The sequence below is a fragment of the Passer montanus genome, unplaced genomic scaffold (genome assembly GCF_014805655.1).
Source record: "Passer montanus isolate IOZ18808 unplaced genomic scaffold, ASM1480565v1 scaffold25, whole genome shotgun sequence".
Lineage (NCBI taxonomy): Eukaryota > Metazoa > Chordata > Aves > Passeriformes > Passeridae > Passer > Passer montanus.
Window position 1 is genome coordinate 1,878,866 of NW_024367149.1, and position 16,126 is coordinate 1,894,991.

Sequence of the window (16,126 nt, forward strand, 5' to 3'; positions counted from 1 at the left end):
TGGTGGGGACCCACCTCTGCCCTGCTGACAACACTGGGGAACAGCATGTGGGGGCCCAGTGATCTGCTGCTGTGGTGGGCACTCCTCAGAATCCTGTTCCCATTGGGGTCCTGTGATAATCCCCAGGAATGTCCCAGCATTCCCAGGCAAGTCCCGGGTCTCATCATGGCATGGAGATGGGTTTTCTTAGGATCCAACTGGGATCTTTTCCCACACACAAAATTTAACACTTGGTCTTGTCCCCAAAGGGATATGGAGAACAGACTATGTCCTTCCTATGCACAGCTGCCTCTTGCATGCTTAAAAATTGTTCCTGCAGCTTCCCCTCAGCTGGCTGGTCTTTAAAGGGATGGCCCTGCTCTTCCAGCTGGATCCTGTGGAGCTGTGCAACTCCACACCCTTCCCACCCTGGCCAGCTGACACCTCCCAGCACTGTGCTGAGCCATCAGGTAGCTTCCCACATCAGGCAGAGTGATGGCTGTGTTTGCCCAGCCTGCTCGAACATGTGCTGCCAGGGTGAGCCTCATGTGCCCGTCCCTCGAGGGTCTCCCGGGCTCTGCACTGACCCTCCTGGAGGAGCTCCTGTCCCAGGCTTCAGTCCCTCAGCTGCACTGCTGCTGTTTGTTACCCTGAGAGGGGTTGGGTTTCGGTTTCCCCTCTGCTGGTTTCAGCTTGCTCAGCCCTGGACATGCCATCCAGCTGTCTGTCTATCTGTCTTCTGCAGTCCCACGAGAAGCAAGAGTGGCTCCTGCAGAGCCTGGTATCCCTGTAGGAGACAGGGACATTTGCATTGTCCTTCTGGGCAAGCATTTTTTATCTCTGAACCGTGTCAAAACCATTCTGATTTTCCATTCTGGTCTCCAGTGCTCTTTGGTGTCAACTGCAGCTGTTAGTGAGCAGCCGCTCTGCCCCATCCCTGAGGTCCCCAGCAAATCAGTGATGGGGACTGGCCCTCACAAACAGCCTGACATGTGCCACTGCTTCTGCACCGCCTCTGCTCCCAGCTGGGAACAGCGTCTGGGGCAGTGTCCCCAGTCCGGCTCATGCCTCAGTCTTTCTGCTTTTTTTGACAAAATTTGTCTGTGGCAAGCTGGAGCTGGCACTGCTCTCCCCTCAGTGCCTCTAGTGCTGTCCTCAGCTGCTGGACTTGAAGAAGCAAACCTGGCCTTGGTGCACAGGGGTCACACGTGCAAGTGGCTCCTTGTGCCCTGGCTGGTGCCCCCCGGGCTGTGCAACAGTGCTGTGCCCTGGCAGGGTGGGAGACCCTCCAGCACCAGAAGTAATGGACTGGCATGAGCTTGAGCATGACTGTGGTGGCCCTGCACCAACACCACTAGCACCTCTGAGGGCTTCGCCCCCTGTGCCTGCAGCTCTGCTCCCAGCACGGCCACAGAGAGGGTGCTGCTGGCAGAGCAGACCTGGAGTACTCTAGTGCCAGGCGGCACAGGACACAATGCAGGCACATCAGCTGTGCCATATCCCATGCTCCATGTGGCAGCAGCCCCAACAGCCTGCCCTGCCCCACACCGGGGCCTCCCTAGTTTCTCGGGGGTTGTTTTTCTTCCTACCCCATCCTCCCAGCATGCCAGTAGCCACAAGGGCAGGACATGCCGCCTATCTGATAGGAGCAGTCTCTCTTGGCACTGCGGCCAGCAGCAGAGGGGCTGTGGCATTGTGGTTTCAGGCACAGGGAAGTGCTGGTGATGGGGCGGGGGGAGCCCCCAGCCAGGCTTCCTGAGCTGCACAGCCACCACTTCCCAGATAAAGGTATCGCCTGGAGGAGCCGCAGCAGCTCCCGGGACACTGGGAAGGGACGAGTGCGGCACGTGTGGCTCCGGCACACAGGCTGCAGGATGGCAGCCTGCCTGTGCCAGGGCTGGCAGCTCTCACTGCTCCCTGCCATCCTGCTCAGCCTCCGCAGCCCACCGTCAGCCCCTGAGCCAGTGACATCCCAAGGTAGGTCCTTGGGGCTATTTTCTCCCGCAGAGGATGGGCCAGAGAGGAGCTAGAATGCCAGGTGTGGGCAGCGAGTACCTCACAGCAGCCAAAATCTGTGGGACTGGGAAGGAGGCATTCCAGGAGGGTGTGCAGGGAGTATTCAGGGGGAGCAATGGAGTGCACTTCTCACCTGTAGGACACCCTAAATTGCTTGGAGTAAAGGAACATCCATGCTCTCTGCAAGCAGAGCTTGGCTGCCCATGGGTTGCCCCTGAGGATGGCAGCCTGGTGCTCCCAGTCCTGCTCAGGTAGCAGAGGGATTCCTCACTCATGAGAAATTCTCAGAGTTATGACATGATGAGAGTTTGAACAAGACTCAAGTTAACATCTGATGGCACAGCTCTGCACCACAGGCAGTGCAGTGGCACTTCCAGGCTAACCCCAGTGCTCCTGCACCAGCCTTGCCATCATCTTACTGTCCTGCTGGACATCCTCATCTTAGCTGATAGCTGGCCCCAGTCTGGCTCCCTGCACCTGCCAGAGCCACTCCCCAGCTTTGTCTCATTTTAGGCTTCTCCATGCATTCTTTAGCACCTCTTTAGCCCCTTTAGAACTTTCTGTAACATCATAAAAAGCATTAATTGAATAAAACCCTGTTGATCTCCTGCTTGTTTCTCCAGCCCCACCCCAGGTCTCTGGCCAGGACAGACTTAGCACATTTTGAGTCACCCCCATAGGGGCAGTGGGACGAGGGTCAGGGTTGGACTCTGCCCACAGCCTCTGCAAAATCCTTGTGCCTTGAGCCCTCAGCTGGCTTGGCAGCACTGCCCAAGCATGGCTGGTGTGGGCTGCAGAGCTGGGCAGCTGCCCTTCCTAAGAAATGGGCTGTGCTCAGCAAAGATGCTATGATAGCCCACAGGACCAGGGTGGCCTCCCAGTGATGCCACGGGTCCCTGTGCCACCAAGCTGCTGGGACCTGGCCACTTCATCTCCTGGTGCTCGGAGCTGGGTGAGGTCATGGAGCCAGCATGAGGCCTGGGGTGGGGTAATGGGGGGCAAAAAGAGAAGAACGGGTGGGGGGGCTGTGGAGAGATGGGACAATGGGCATGGGGAAGAAGGCAACACAGGGCTGGGAAATGAGGAACAAGGCTGGGGGGGTCAGGGCAAGAGAAGGGACGGGGCGAGCAGAAAGACACCAAGAAGCTGGCAAGAATACTTGGGAACAGTGACTTTTTCTTTGCCCAGGGTGGGCTCAACTGGCAGTGCAGGGGTGTGTAGCAGAGAATGGATGCACTCAGCAAATGCAGCAGACACTGGCAGTGGGCTTGTGGGGTCCCAAAGCTGGGGGCAACCCCTGGGGAAGGCAGCAAATGCCACTAGGAAGAGGAGGAGGAAGAGGGCTGGAGCAGGTCAGAGGGAGTGCGGGGAGAAGAGACTGCTGAAGCAATGCTGGGGACACCAGGACCACCCCTGTGCATCACACATCTGCATCTTGGGGCCGTCCCCTCTTCCACGATAACAGGGACTGACACCCTTATGTCCGCAGAGCTAGCAGTGCTTCGGATAGAGATCCTGCAGGGTGTGATGCTCCAGTTTGTCCCTTACCGAGGGGGACACACATGCCCCCAGGACAGTCCCTGGGCAGGGGTTTGGGCATCCCCCCTGCTCAGGACCACATGCCCCCACACCAGCCCCCAGGCCCTTTCCCTTTCTCTGGGGTGCTGCTCCTCCTTATCTCACTTCCGCGCACCTTCCGGCACGAGCAGGGCAGGGGTGCTTCCCCCTGATCGCTGGGCCCTGAGCTCCCCTCTGACCGCAGGGCTATTTCGGGATGTTTGTTTGTCCTCAAGGACCTCGTGTACTCAGGAGGGGGCGTGGTGGGGCCGGGGGGAGCCCTGCACCACCAGGACCCCAGTCCAAGCCAGCAGCCAGCATTGGTGCCATGTCCCTCCCCAGTGTGCCAAGCTGGTGGAGAGCACCTGTGCCACGGCCATGCTCAGGCTGCCCCGCGTGCCTGAGGTGGAAGAGGTGAGATGGGGACGGGTTTGTGCCCAGAAGCTACTTCATAGCCACACTCCTCCCAGATGCTGCACTGCTAGCAGCTGTGTCCGAGGACATCCTCTGTTTCTCCCGCTCCTTCGAGGACCTCACCTGCTTCTGGGACGAGGAGGAGACAACAACTGGGATGTGCCACTTCTACTACTGGTACAGCAGGTAGGAGATGGTGGGGACCCAGCCCAGCCTCCTCCTTGCTGCACAGAGAGCTGCAGTGTCAGGGTGGCACAGCAATCTGGGGCATCCCAGTGGCTCCCAGCTGCAAGGAGAGATGGAGGACTCACAGAAGCTATAGAGCAGCCACTGCACACCCTGCAGCAGGGCTGGGGCCTTGGCTGTCCCTCAGTCCCATGAGGATGGTGCCCTGCAGTAGATTATGGCACAGCAAAGGAGCTGGTGACACCAAGGTCTCGGTGCTGTGCCCCACATTGCCTCTCCTCAAGCCTGGCCCAAGGCAGGAGGTGTGAGGTGCTGCAAGGCCTGGCTCTCCGTTCCTCAGTGATGCGCCCACAGCGTGCGTGCTCTCCACATGGCACCGTGGGGCTGGCGGGAAGCGACACGTCTGCGTCTTCCCCAGCCAGGACGTGCGGCTCTTCACCCAGCTCCACCTCCACGTCCTGGATGCCACCACAAACCGCACCAAGTATCGGCGGGAGCTCAACGTGGAGGCAGTGGGTGAGTCCCTTCCACTGGGCAATGCCCTGTGACAACAGAACGGTTCCCAGATCTGGGTCCCATGACCTTCTGCCTGCCACAGGGGCTGGCAACACCCCGAGCCCTGCACGCACAGACTTCCATGTGTCCCGCAGCAGGACATTGCCCAGACCAGACCGGGGCTGCTGCAGGAGCACAAACACCCTGGCATGTTCTCTGCAGGTCTCATTGCTCCCCCAGACAACATCACGGCCCGCTGGGCTGGGGCTGTGGGGCAGCTCTGCGTGTCGTGGCAGCCACCACTCGCTGACTTCCCGAACTTCTTCCTCTACGAGGTGCAGTGGTGCCCTGCCAGCTCCACAGGGATGCCCTGCAACACCACACTGAACCCCAGTGAGCAGCACCCTGGGGACCCCTCCACTCAGTCAACTGTCAGCACCCACACACCCAGGGCAGCCTCCCCGGCACTGGGGCAGGTACACAGAGGGGTCAGGGATGGGCAGGGGGTGTGGGGGCTGCAGTTGCTCTTCAGCTTGGCCCCTCTCTACAGAGGCTGGTCCAGGCCAACACCTGGGTGGTGCTGCGGGACCTGCAGCCAGGGGTGAGGTACCACATCCAGGTGCGCAGCAAGCCCGACGGTACCTCCATGGATGGCGTCTGGGGGCCCTGGTCACAGGCAGTGGCTGCTGAGACACCCCACTCCTCTGGTGAGCAGCCATCCCCTCCGCAGGGGTGCTGGCAGGGACAGCAGGGAGGCACCCACACCAGGGACTGCAGGGGGTGGGGGTCCTGTTGTAGGCAAGGTGCAACTCCCAAGTTTTGGGGGGCCAAGGGGAAGCAGCCCCCTGCCTGCCCTGGCTCTCCCCTGCCCAGGAGACATCGGGCTGTGCTGCAGCACCCCTGACCTGCAGCACGTGCGCTGCGAGTGGAGCTGGGACCCTGCAGAGCCCCACAGCTCCCACCAGCTCTTCTACCGGCCACCTCCAAGCAGGGCTGGCACAAGGTAAGGGCATGGCAGGCATATGGCACTCAGGCAGGCACACCCCAGGGACCACTGGTCTGCTGCGGCCAATATCCCACACCGGGCCCCTTGCCCATGCCCTGCTCTGTCCTGCCACCACCAGTCTCATACCTCCTCACCACCTCTCCTGGCCACATTGCACCTCTGACCACAAGCAGCAGCAGCTTTCCTGGGCAAATGCAGGAGGAGTGCTGCCTGTGGGTATGCTTTGCTGGGACTGACTGGCTCCCACTCCTCCCACAGGGAAGATGCATGGCATCAGTGCGAGGAGGTGAGCAGGGGGGCACAGGGCACTCATGCCTGCACCTTCCAGCCCAAGGCTGGCAGTGCCATCTCCGTCTTGGTGAATGTCACCCGGACCCACTTGCTGCCCCCACTCAGCTACTTCAAGGAACCCTTTTGGCTGCACCAGGCTGGTGAGTCCCAGCGCCACCACAGCCCCTGCCTGGCTCACAGGGGACACAGTGTCCCATGTCCCATTTCACAGGAGCGACACATGCCTGTCCCCAACACCAACAGTGCTCACAGATGCCCCGCAGCTTGTGCAGGCAACAGTGTCGCAGGGCCGGCTGAGCCTGCAGTGGCTGCCGCCCCTGGAGCTGCTGGCAGAGCAGCTGCACTACCAGGTCCGCTATGCCACGGAGAACAGCCATGACTGGAAGGTAAGGCCTGGCCAGGATACCCCGAGCAGCTGCTCGTTCTGCTGCTGACACACGGGGCCAGGCAAACGGGGACCCGGCCCTTGGTGCCGCCCCGCAGCAGCCGTGCCTCCAGCTCGCCTCTGCCCCTCTGCAGGTCCTGCAGGTTCCACGAGCAGCTAGGAAAGAAGTCCTGGACCTGCGGCCGGGGTCCCGCTACCACGCCCAGGTGCGGGCCCAGCCCAGCGGGCCGTGGTACCAGGGCAGCTGGAGCGCCTGGTCCAAAGCTGCTGTGGTTGATGCCGTGGCTGATGCGGGTAAGGGACAGGGCTGGAGGCTGCGGCCAGAGGAGCCCCACGGCTGACGGCAGGACACGGAGAGTGCTGGAAATGGGCCGGGGAGCAGCGGGCAGGGTGCTGCGAAGGGCTCGGGGGGTGGGTCTGGGAAGGGCTACAGCTGCAGCGTTCCTCCCCCGATGCAGGCTGGCTCATCCCCAGCGTCACGGTGGTGCCGCTGCTCTTCTCAGCAGTGCTCCTGGGGCTGCGGTGCACCTTCCCCTCCCTCTACAGGTAAAGGGCTGTGCCGGGGCAGGCGGGGCTCCAGCACCAAGCCTGGGCACCTTGCAGGGGGCATTAGGGCACCCCAAGTCTGAGGGTACCTTCAGCGCCCCTTCCTCCGTACCCAGCAACGTGAAGCAGAAACTCTGGCCGCCCGTCCCTGACCTGCACCGTGCTCTGGGCAGCTTCCTCCAGGAAAGCAGCAAGCACGGCCAGGTGAGGGGGTGGGCAGGGCGGCTCAGCTGCCCCCGGGGGCAGCTCGAAGGGCAGCCCCCACCGCGTCCACTCCGTGTCCCCCCAGGCCAGCGCCTTCGACAAGCAGCCGCCGGAGGAGGCCGTCCTGCCCTGCCTGCTGGAGGTGCTGCCCGGCCCGCGGCGCGAGGCGGGCCCGCCGCCGGAGCACGCTGGGGGCCGCCTGTCCAGCACCGACATCGCCAACCAGTCCTACCTGCTCATGAGCGGCTGGGAGCCGCGGGCAGCCCCCGGCGCCCCGGGGGCCCCGGGGCCCCCCCCGGCCCCCCCACCCCGCCATAAACTCTGCTCCCTGCCCAGCACCGCCTGCTCCCTCCTTCGCCGCCCCGCCCCGGGGGAACGCCCCGCCCCCGGGCCCGCCCCTTACCCTGCACGCGCGGAGCGCCCCGCCCCTCCCCGCGGCTCAGCCAATCGCGTTGCGTCGCGCGGCCGTCGCCTGGCAGCGCGCGGCCGTTGGGTTTGAAGCGGCCAACCGGAGCCCCGTCCGCGCGCCGTTTAAAATGCTGCGGCGCAGGCGGGGCGGGCGAGCGGCGGCGGCGCGGCGGAGGTGAGCGTGCGGCGGGGCCCGGCAGGCCGGGGAGGCAGCTCTGAGGCGCAGTCTCGAGCGGGGAGGCGGTGGTGAGGCGGACGAGGGGAAGGGAGAATGTCGCCTATCGGAGGGAGCCCCAGAGAGCGGCTGGAAGGGGTGTCGGCCGATGGAAAGGACCCCGCGGGGCGGAGGGAGGGTGCGTCGGCTGATGGAGAGTGTCCCGAGGAGCGGTTGGGCAGAGCGGGGGTGTCCGGTGCTGGGAGGAGCGGCCGGAGGGCTGGGAAGGTGCGGTGCTGGGGAGGCCGGCGGGGCCGGTCGGAGCAGGCTGCAGCCCTGGCGGTGGGCACGGCTGAAGCCGCCCGCCCGCCCGCAGGACCATGGCGCAGTTCCTGTTCGAGGCGGACCTGCACGGGCTGCTGAAGCTGGACACGCCGATCCCGAACGCGCCGCCTGCGCGATGGCAGCGCAAGGCCAAGGAGAGCGGCCCCGGGCCCAGCCCCGTCGGCGTGTCGCCCATGAAGCCGGCCAATCGCTCCCACAGCTCCAGCAAGACGCCGTCCAAGACACCCGGTGAGCGCCGGCCGCCAGCGGCAGAGGTCGGGTGCGGGAGCCTCGCCCGGGCTGCTTGTCTGCAGCCGTGGGGCTCAGCTGTGGCTCTCCCTGCCACGCTGCCCTGCCGGCTTGCTGGGCAGGCAGGAGGAGGTGGGCTGGGCTCCTGGCGATCGCTCGCCTCCTTCCCAGCATGAGGGGCAGAGCTCTGAGCACTGCGGCTGGCGAACTGCTGCTCGCCCAGCTGAGCCTTGCTGGGACAAGTGTGGGCGGGACTGTCAGCTGGCAGCTTTACATCCTGCAGCAGTTTTTGTATCCTCCCCTTATCTCTGGACTCTGGCATTGTTGCACTAGACCCAAGGTGTTGCTCCAGACAGTTCCTAACCAGAGCCTGGTGGCAGAGGGGAAAATATAAGTTAGTTGTGACTGGGTGGCATGAGCTCTCAGAGTCCTACTTGTCTGGTGGATGTGACGTGGGAGTGTGCTGGGTTTGCTCTTGTGAAAGCTCTAATACGAGCTATTAAATAGCTGTAAGACAATGTTTTCGTATGCAAATGCAGGAAAATCTGGATCCAAAATTCAAAGCACCCCCACAAAGGCTGGGGGGGATCGCTATATTCCCAACCGCAGTACTATGCAGATGGAGATGGCAAATTTCCTCCTAACCAAAGAGAATGACCCTGCTGAGGAATCGCCTACCAAGAAGGTGAGCATGTTGCTAAGTTACAATTACTTCCAACAACCACTAATCGTTCCTGCCCCTTTACAGAGGAGTAAACTGTAGGTTTACTGTAGGTTCTATCGAGTAGACACACAGGACTGACAAGCCCCAGCCATTGCTACTTGCAACTCTGGGCTTCAGGAGCCTCGGATGAGATTGAAGCTGTAGAGACTGCCATGCACTCTAGCCTATGCTGCTTCTGGTAGCAAAATTTACCTTTTGACTAATGAGGCTTTAAAATGTAGCAGGCAACAAAAACACAAAGCTGTGAGCCTGTGCAAAGTGAAACTGCTGGTGGTAGCTATTCTAGGACAATGTCTACACAGGGAACACTTCTGGAATGTTTTACGCTGTGTTCTGAAATCTGTTTATGAAGCATTTAGTCGCTTGTGGCTGTGGCTTTTCCCACTGGTAATGACACTGAATTTGCTATTGTATAAAAATGTGAGCAGGACAATGTGTGAAAGCCTAAGGAAAAACTGCTTTGACCTGCCTATGTGTGGCTGACCCTGGAAGCACAGTTGAACAACTCCTGATTCTAAGAGAAGGGGACTTAGGTGTCTGTTTACATTGCAGTGTGGGAGTTGTTTTAAATGCATTGCACTGAGGGTGATTTGTCTCCATAGGAGCAACAGAAAGCCTGGGCAGTGAATCTGAATGGTTTTGATGTAGAAGAGGCAAAGATCCTCCGCCTCAGTGGAAAACCACAGAATGCTCCAGAAGGTAATGATACAGGGTCTGTGTGAGCTGAATCAGTGGGAGAGATCTGGTCAGGGGAACAGCAACACAGAGGCTCTGTGTGTGGTCGCAGGAGAAATCAACTGGTTTCTGAGAGCTGTACAGGCTGGAGTTTCCTTTCTTAAGGTTCCTGAGGTTGAGGGAGGGCCTAACAGTGAATCTATTTAGTAAAGTTGCTATGACTGCCACTGCTCACCTGTACTGCAGGTTGCAAACCTTCATGAAGTCTGTAAGAGCATCAAATTCTCTGCTGAGCACTTTCTAGCTTAAACTGTAACTAAACATAATAGGATACAAAAACCCAAGTGTTTGTTAAATTTGTTTTCATGAATAAGGAAATTGCAGCTCACCCCCCTTCAGCAGTTCATACTGCCAGTGATTTTAGCACACTGCAGTCTTGTGAGTATTTCTCTTGGGACTTTATTTTCACTCCAAAGTATTCCTAGTTGGGTGAGCAGCACTTAGCTGTGAGGAAACTAACTCATGTTAACAAGCCCGTTCCTCTGCGCACAGGCTATCAGAACAACCTGAAAGTGCTCTACAGTCAGAAAATGACGCCTGGATCCAGCAGGAAGAATAGCAGATACATTCCCTCAATGCCAGACCGGATCTTGGATGCACCAGAGATCCGCAATGACTACTGTAAGTAGGCTGCAGTTGAGTGCTGGGCATCCAGAACATTCTGCACAGGAGTGCTGTTCCTAGGACAGTGTAACTGGGCTGTTTGTATTATTTTATGCACCCAGGGCTAGCACAGACCACTTCTGGAGTGTCCTGTGAGGCCTTACAGGAACAGTGGTCTAGGGTTGCTGTGTAGATGACTTGGAGCAGGGTACCTGGCCCCACCAGCTGGGCATGGTGACACTCAGGAGGCTGCCCCTCACCTGTACGTGTGTGCGTGCACATGTGCACACACACAGCTGCTGCATCAGCACAGGTGAAGGGCAGGGCTCTCTGGGTAAGCATGGTCTGACCTGCCTTGCTCTTTCAAATCGTAGATCTGAATCTCATAGACTGGAGCTCCCAGAACTTCCTGGCAGTGGCTCTGGACAACTCTGTTTATCTGTGGAATCACGCTTCTGGGGAGATTATCCAGCTGCTGCAGATGGAGCAACCAGATGTTTACATTTCCTCTGTGTCATGGATTAAAGAAGGAAACTACCTTGCTGTTGGCACAAGTAGTGCAGAGGTCCAGGTGAATGCAGGAGAAAAACTAGAGGTGTTTTCTATGGATTGACATAACTGGGACCTGGGGACAAAACCTTGGCTGGCAGAGGAAAGTGCCACGTGCTGACTTGTCTTCCCTGGTGTGGGGTAGAACTGCCCCAGCCAAGTGCAGTGTGCAAGGCAGGGCTTGGTTTGGGGGATTTCTGATAAGTAGTGTTACCTTTTGTGCTATAGTCATGAGATACACATTTTCTCTGTTCCCTTACTGAGAAAGCTGAATGCCAGAGCCTGTGCAGTGAGGTTCTTAGGGCATAGAAACAGGACTGGGTTTCTTCTGAATAACTCTTTGCTTTGCCTCTCTAGCTATGGGACATTCAGCAACAGAAACGTCTCCGAAACATGACCAGCCATTGTGCCCGTGTGGGAACCCTCAGCTGGAACAGCTACATCCTCTCCAGGTAAAGCAGTGTGTCAAGAGCAGTTCCCAGTTGTTGCAAACTCCTATCCCTCAATCTATGTGTGGTATGGGTTAGGGATGGCAGAGAGAAGTTTCTGTGCTGGCTTGGGATTCTTACTCAGCCTTATCTGTTGGGACTGTGAGGAGAAGGCCTCTTTCCTGTATTGCACTTTGTGCCGAAGTTAAGAGCTTGTGTGGGTGTTTCACTCATACCAACAGACCAGTGTTGATGGTAACACTGGTTGAAACCCAGTGGCAGGTATAACAGTCTTGCAACAACAAAAATGGATGTGGGTGGAAATGTGTCAGTCTGACCCTGCAAGCCTTCTCTTCTCTCTGCAGTGGCGCACGGACCGGGCACATCCATCACCACGATGTCAGAGTGGCTGAGCATCATGTGGCCACCCTTGCTGGCCACACACAGGAGGTGTGCGGACTCAAATGGTCTCTAGATGGCCGCTACCTGGCCAGCGGTGGCAATGACAATCTGGTGAATGTCTGGCCATGCACCCAAGGAGGGGGTGGAGACTTTGCTCCTGTACAGACCTTCACTCAGCACCAGGGTGCTGTCAAGGTGAGCACAGGGCTGCCACGGACAGGTATCTGTGTGCAAGGCAGACATGCAGCACTGGCTGGGTGCAGGTTGCCTCTTGTGTGTCTTAAAATGAACTCTTGTCTCTCAGGCTGTGGCGTGGTGCCCATGGCAGATGAACGTTCTAGCCACTGGAGGTGGCACTAGTGACAGACACATCCGCATCTGGAACGTGTGTTCTGGTGCCTGCCTCAGTGCTGTTGATGCCCATTCCCAGGTGAGATATGAACATCAGCTTGGGACAAACGCCTTCTGGCAGCACCTACACAGAGCTGCTGGCTCCTCAGGCCCAGAGGCATGGGGAAGGAGGGGATCATGCTCATCTCAGAGTGGTGAGCATCAACACAAGCAGCTTGTCTTACCTGTGTTACTGCCTCTTTTCAGGTCTGTTCTATCCTGTGGTCAACAAACTACAAGGAGTTCATTTCAGGCCATGGCTTTGCACAGAATCAGCTGGTTCTATGGAAGTATCCAACAATGACCAAGGTTGCAGAGCTGCAAGGTAGGTGGACAGGGCCTGGGTGGGGGGGTTGCTGGAGATTGAAGGCAGCTGCACTCCTTGGTTGGAGCCTGTAGCATCACTGATACTGGACAGTATCCAGGGGCATGCTGCTAGGAGTAAAGCATGCCCACAGGCTGTGGAAGAAATACCATTGCTCCAAGTGTATTCCTGGGGTCTGAAATCATGCTGCCACAGCCAGTGGGGAGGGGACAGCTATGCAAGCTGGCAGGGCTCATGGGAGCATACAGGAGTAAATATGCATGTGCTGATCTGCACACTCCTCCTCAGGTCATACTGCCAGAATCTTGAACCTGACCATGAGCCCTGATGGTACAACAGTGGCCTCAGCAGCTGCTGATGAAACACTGCGGCTCTGGCGCTGTTTTGAGATGGACCCAATAAAGAAGAAGGAGAAAGAGAAGGCAAACAGTGCCAAAAGCAGTATTATTCACCAGAGCATCCGCTGAGAGCACTGGGTTTTTGTGGGGAGGGGGATATTTGGTTTACACACTGTACAGTATTTTAAATGTTAATAAACTGCTTAACTTGACTTTTTCTTAAGGGAGTCCAATGGAAGAAAAAGCCATGGCTCCCAAACCCAAGTCCTTCTCCCTGAGGCTGGGGATCTGGGTAAGGGGGGCAGACTTCAGTCTTAAGGGCCAGTTTACAGGCACCCTGAGCCTAGCACAGCCTAGCAGAAGGATGCTGTGCAAGTGCAAGGGCTGTACTACTGTTTCTGTCCCAGCTAAGATACATATGTCACCTGCCCTATCTAGATGTTGGCTACAAGCACAGCAGCTCCACCACAGGCTCAGCTGAAAGCACAGCATGGCTGTGGCCTCAGTTTGTGTTGTCCTGTCCTGTCTCACCACCACAGGGGCAAGTACTATGGCTCTACAGGCAGACCTCAGTTTGTCTTGTTAGCTCCAGGCAGCCATCAGTGCCTGCTTATGGTGCTGGAGTAGAATACCTACTTTTGCAGACTGAATTGCTATTGAAAAAAAAGAAGGGGGGGGAAACATACAGCAACAGCTGTAATCACCCCAAAGGCTAGAAAGGGGCTGGCCCTGGCATCAAGCCTGATGCAAAACAAAAGGTTAGTTTACACTGCCACAGCCAGCCTGCATGTCATGCAAGAGCCACACAAAGCACCACTAACCCTGTGCTCAGCTTTCAGTCATATTCTTCCAACAACTCTGATCTGTCTTCCCCTCCTGCTGCCAGGAAGCCCTGGGGCCTTGCTGAAGCTTGATGCAGGGGAGCAGGCACCAGGGCTCAGCTGACATTTATTGGAGCTTGACTCCCCTACACTTGGAAAAATGCCTTTTTTCCAGATTGAACTGTGCTGGAGCAAGTGGCAGAAAACATTTTTGAGCCCTTACCTGACCAACAGCCAGCTCAGCCATGCTGCTCTGCATGGTGGAGCCACAGTGTCTGAGGTTATGGGGCTGCACCAGCATTGCCAGGGGTTCCTGGAGACACTGCACAGCTGATAAGCACCTTGGCCTGTGCAAAGCAGCTCCACCAAACCTGTGCCTCCCATCAGCCCTCAGTGATTAGCTGAGGGTGGATTATTAACTGTTTTCACCTTTCCCTCAGCACAGTACTACACTGTACCTAGCACCAGCTCTGCCTCCTGAGCTTTACGCCAGCTGGAACCTTCAAAGGTTCAAACTTGTGCTCTGCCAAGGGCAGTGAGGGTGTGACCACAACCACCAGAGCACCCCCCCACCCAAAGCTGATATGGAGGGCAGTCAAAAAACAGCAACTGAGCCCAGCACCTTCCCAGCAGTGCTGCTGGTGCATCCCCATTTGGCCACTTGGGAAAGATCATAGGAGGTCCAAGAAAGGAGCTCTTCCTTTTCAGACAAATCCTGGGGCCACAGCTGTCTCTAATGTGGAAGCAGGCAGAAACCCACATGCAAGGTTGGGCTCTCCCACAGAGCTGTGCTGTTGTAGGAGCCCTGCCCCACACCCCTGCACTTTGGTGCTGGGAGTTAGCACAGGCTTGCCCCTGGGCCCACAACTGATTAGGCCTTTCCTGGTCCCTGACCTGGAAGGAAAGCTTTATATGCTGAAAAGTTGCTGTAATTTTTCACTCCTGTGTAAGAGCAGCTCAGCTTTCTCTCCCAGACTCTTTCTTTCTCCTTAGCACATGCCCCACACCCAGATGCTGTGCATTACATAGCCCTTAGACAACCTCTGGGCATTACGAGAGCGTAATGATATTGCAGGGTCTTTGGCCCCATGCTGGTCTCTTACAGTCCTGGAGTGAGGAGGAGCAGAGGAAGGAAGTGGGCACTGATCCAGCAGGCCCAGTAAACACAGCCCTATAAGGTGTGAATTCAGCTCACAGCATGACAGCATATTAATTTACCAAGTGCCATGGCCAGCCCATAGAAGAGCACAGCTAACAGGAACAATTGGAGGAAGGGAGAGCAGAGCACATGCAGGGAACAGCCCATTCTAAAATACCAAGCATAAGTAGTTTAAAGCATTGTTGCTATTTTGGGCAAAAGCAAAGACACTCCTGTCTTTGGCGAGAGCCAGCTGGAGGGGAAAAAGAGGCTTGACAGGGAAAGGTCCATGTCAGCTGGACCATCACCTACAGCTCCTGGAGTGAAGACTTCTGAGCACTGAACTAACATTACACACCACTTCAGCATGGACGAGAACAAATTCTCATCCAAGTCTTTACTCCCAGAGAAGCATCAACAACTGGAGAACACTGCACAGTGCAGCAGCCAGATCCCACTTTATGACTTCTTGCACACAAGGACACTGAGCACTGTAGAAGAGGGTGATGGCTGTGTGGTATTTTAGTCACAGCAGTTCAGGTCACTTGAAGATGCTTTCCTACATTTCAGAGCATGGCCTTGAGGCATACAGCAGTCAGGTCAGACCAGCAGAGCTCTCTCACACTAAGCTCTGCTCCAGTGCTTTGGCTGGACCTCCACCAAAGCACTCCCACACCACAACCAAACCTACAGTGAAACTCAGCATCTGGAGGCTGCTGATCTAACACATTCCTCCCAGCCACATGCTGCCCAGCTGGCTCCCTACTCTTCCCAAGCTTGAGTCAGCACCCAGGCTGCCCTCTGCTCAAGAGGGCTCTCTTCATGAGGTAATGGGGAAGGCAGCCCTACACCCCAACAGCACTGAAAGGGCACCAGAATGAGACAGTTGGAAAGATAACAAAGCCCAGCCAGGCAATGATGCACTTCTGCAGCAAAAGCAAGACAGCAACATCAACCTTCCTCTGACCAACCTGAGCTACATTGTGTGTGCACAGATCCATGCTACAGGGGCATTCACAGATGGCAGCAGTTTTTGCTTTGGCAGATGTAATAAGCAACAAACTGCTGTTTCTCAAGCACTCAAGCTTCCAAAGTCTCTATTCCCTGCTCTGCCATATCGCAAATGCCCATAATTTCTGAAAAGCAGTAGTTCTTCCTGGGCAGGTGGCCCAGGGCCCAGCCCACACCCACACTCCACCCCAGCCATTTTCTGATAGGGTGGAGTCACTTTCACAACAGAAGCCTTGACACGCATCCAGCTCTGAGCACTGCTCTACCAAAACACTTTGAAACAATCTGCCATCTGCTGCATCAGCACACAACTATCACCCTCTTCCCCCCAGCACAAACCTGCCACACCAGCTGCTTCTCCCAGCCCTGCCTTCAACCACACTGGGCAGGACCAAGCACCTGGAAGAGCTTTTGCTCATATTGAGCCAAGAAAACAAGAGGACAGAGA

The 16,126-nt window shown here is 57.2% G+C and overlaps 2 protein-coding genes across 4 annotated transcripts; both read left to right on the top strand.

The window, feature by feature from the left end:
- The first annotated feature begins 130 nt into the window (after positions 1-130).
- On the top strand, positions 131-7,578 carry MPL (MPL proto-oncogene, thrombopoietin receptor). The gene is given in 12 exon segments (XM_039711813.1): positions 131-1,956; positions 4,023-4,152; positions 4,493-4,668; positions 4,870-5,123; positions 5,198-5,389; positions 5,391-5,650; positions 5,912-6,084; positions 6,188-6,330; positions 6,464-6,623; positions 6,788-6,875; positions 6,992-7,079; positions 7,165-7,578. Coding segments are annotated over 12 exon segments (2,331 nt in total). The 5' UTR covers positions 131-1,703.
- Positions 7,401-12,929, top strand: CDC20 (cell division cycle 20). Of its 3 annotated transcripts, none has more exons than XM_039711742.1 (11): positions 7,401-7,662; positions 8,018-8,214; positions 8,754-8,899; positions 9,541-9,637; positions 10,166-10,294; positions 10,651-10,847; positions 11,183-11,277; positions 11,619-11,850; positions 11,960-12,085; positions 12,253-12,370; positions 12,659-12,929. In XM_039711742.1, exons 1-11 carry the CDS (start codon positions 7,616-7,618, stop codon positions 12,835-12,837), a joined length of 1,563 nt encoding a protein of 520 aa, XP_039567676.1. In that variant the 5' UTR covers positions 7,401-7,615; the 3' UTR covers positions 12,838-12,929. The 3 variants fall into 3 exon arrangements, with proteins under 3 accessions (XP_039567676.1, XP_039567675.1, XP_039567677.1); XM_039711741.1 differs by lacking the exon at positions 7,401-7,662 and adding an exon at positions 7,669-7,929; XM_039711743.1 differs by lacking the exon at positions 7,401-7,662 and adding an exon at positions 7,709-7,840.
- The last annotated feature ends 3,197 nt before the right edge of the window (positions 12,930-16,126 follow it).

What these genes read in the sequence shown, in the direction of transcription:
- CDC20 (XM_039711741.1), top strand. Translation starts at nt 7,811, where the DNA reads ATGGAAAGGACCCCGCGGGGCGGAGGGAGGGTGCGTCGGCTGATGGAG. An exon ending in AACAGCTACATCCTCTCCAG is followed by an intron (nt 11,278 to 11,618) that starts GTAAAGCAGTGT and finishes TTCTCTCTGCAG; the next exon opens with TGGCGCACGGACCGGGCACA. An exon ending in AGCACCAGGGTGCTGTCAAG is followed by an intron (nt 11,851 to 11,959) that starts GTGAGCACAGGG and finishes CTTGTCTCTCAG; the next exon opens with GCTGTGGCGTGGTGCCCATG.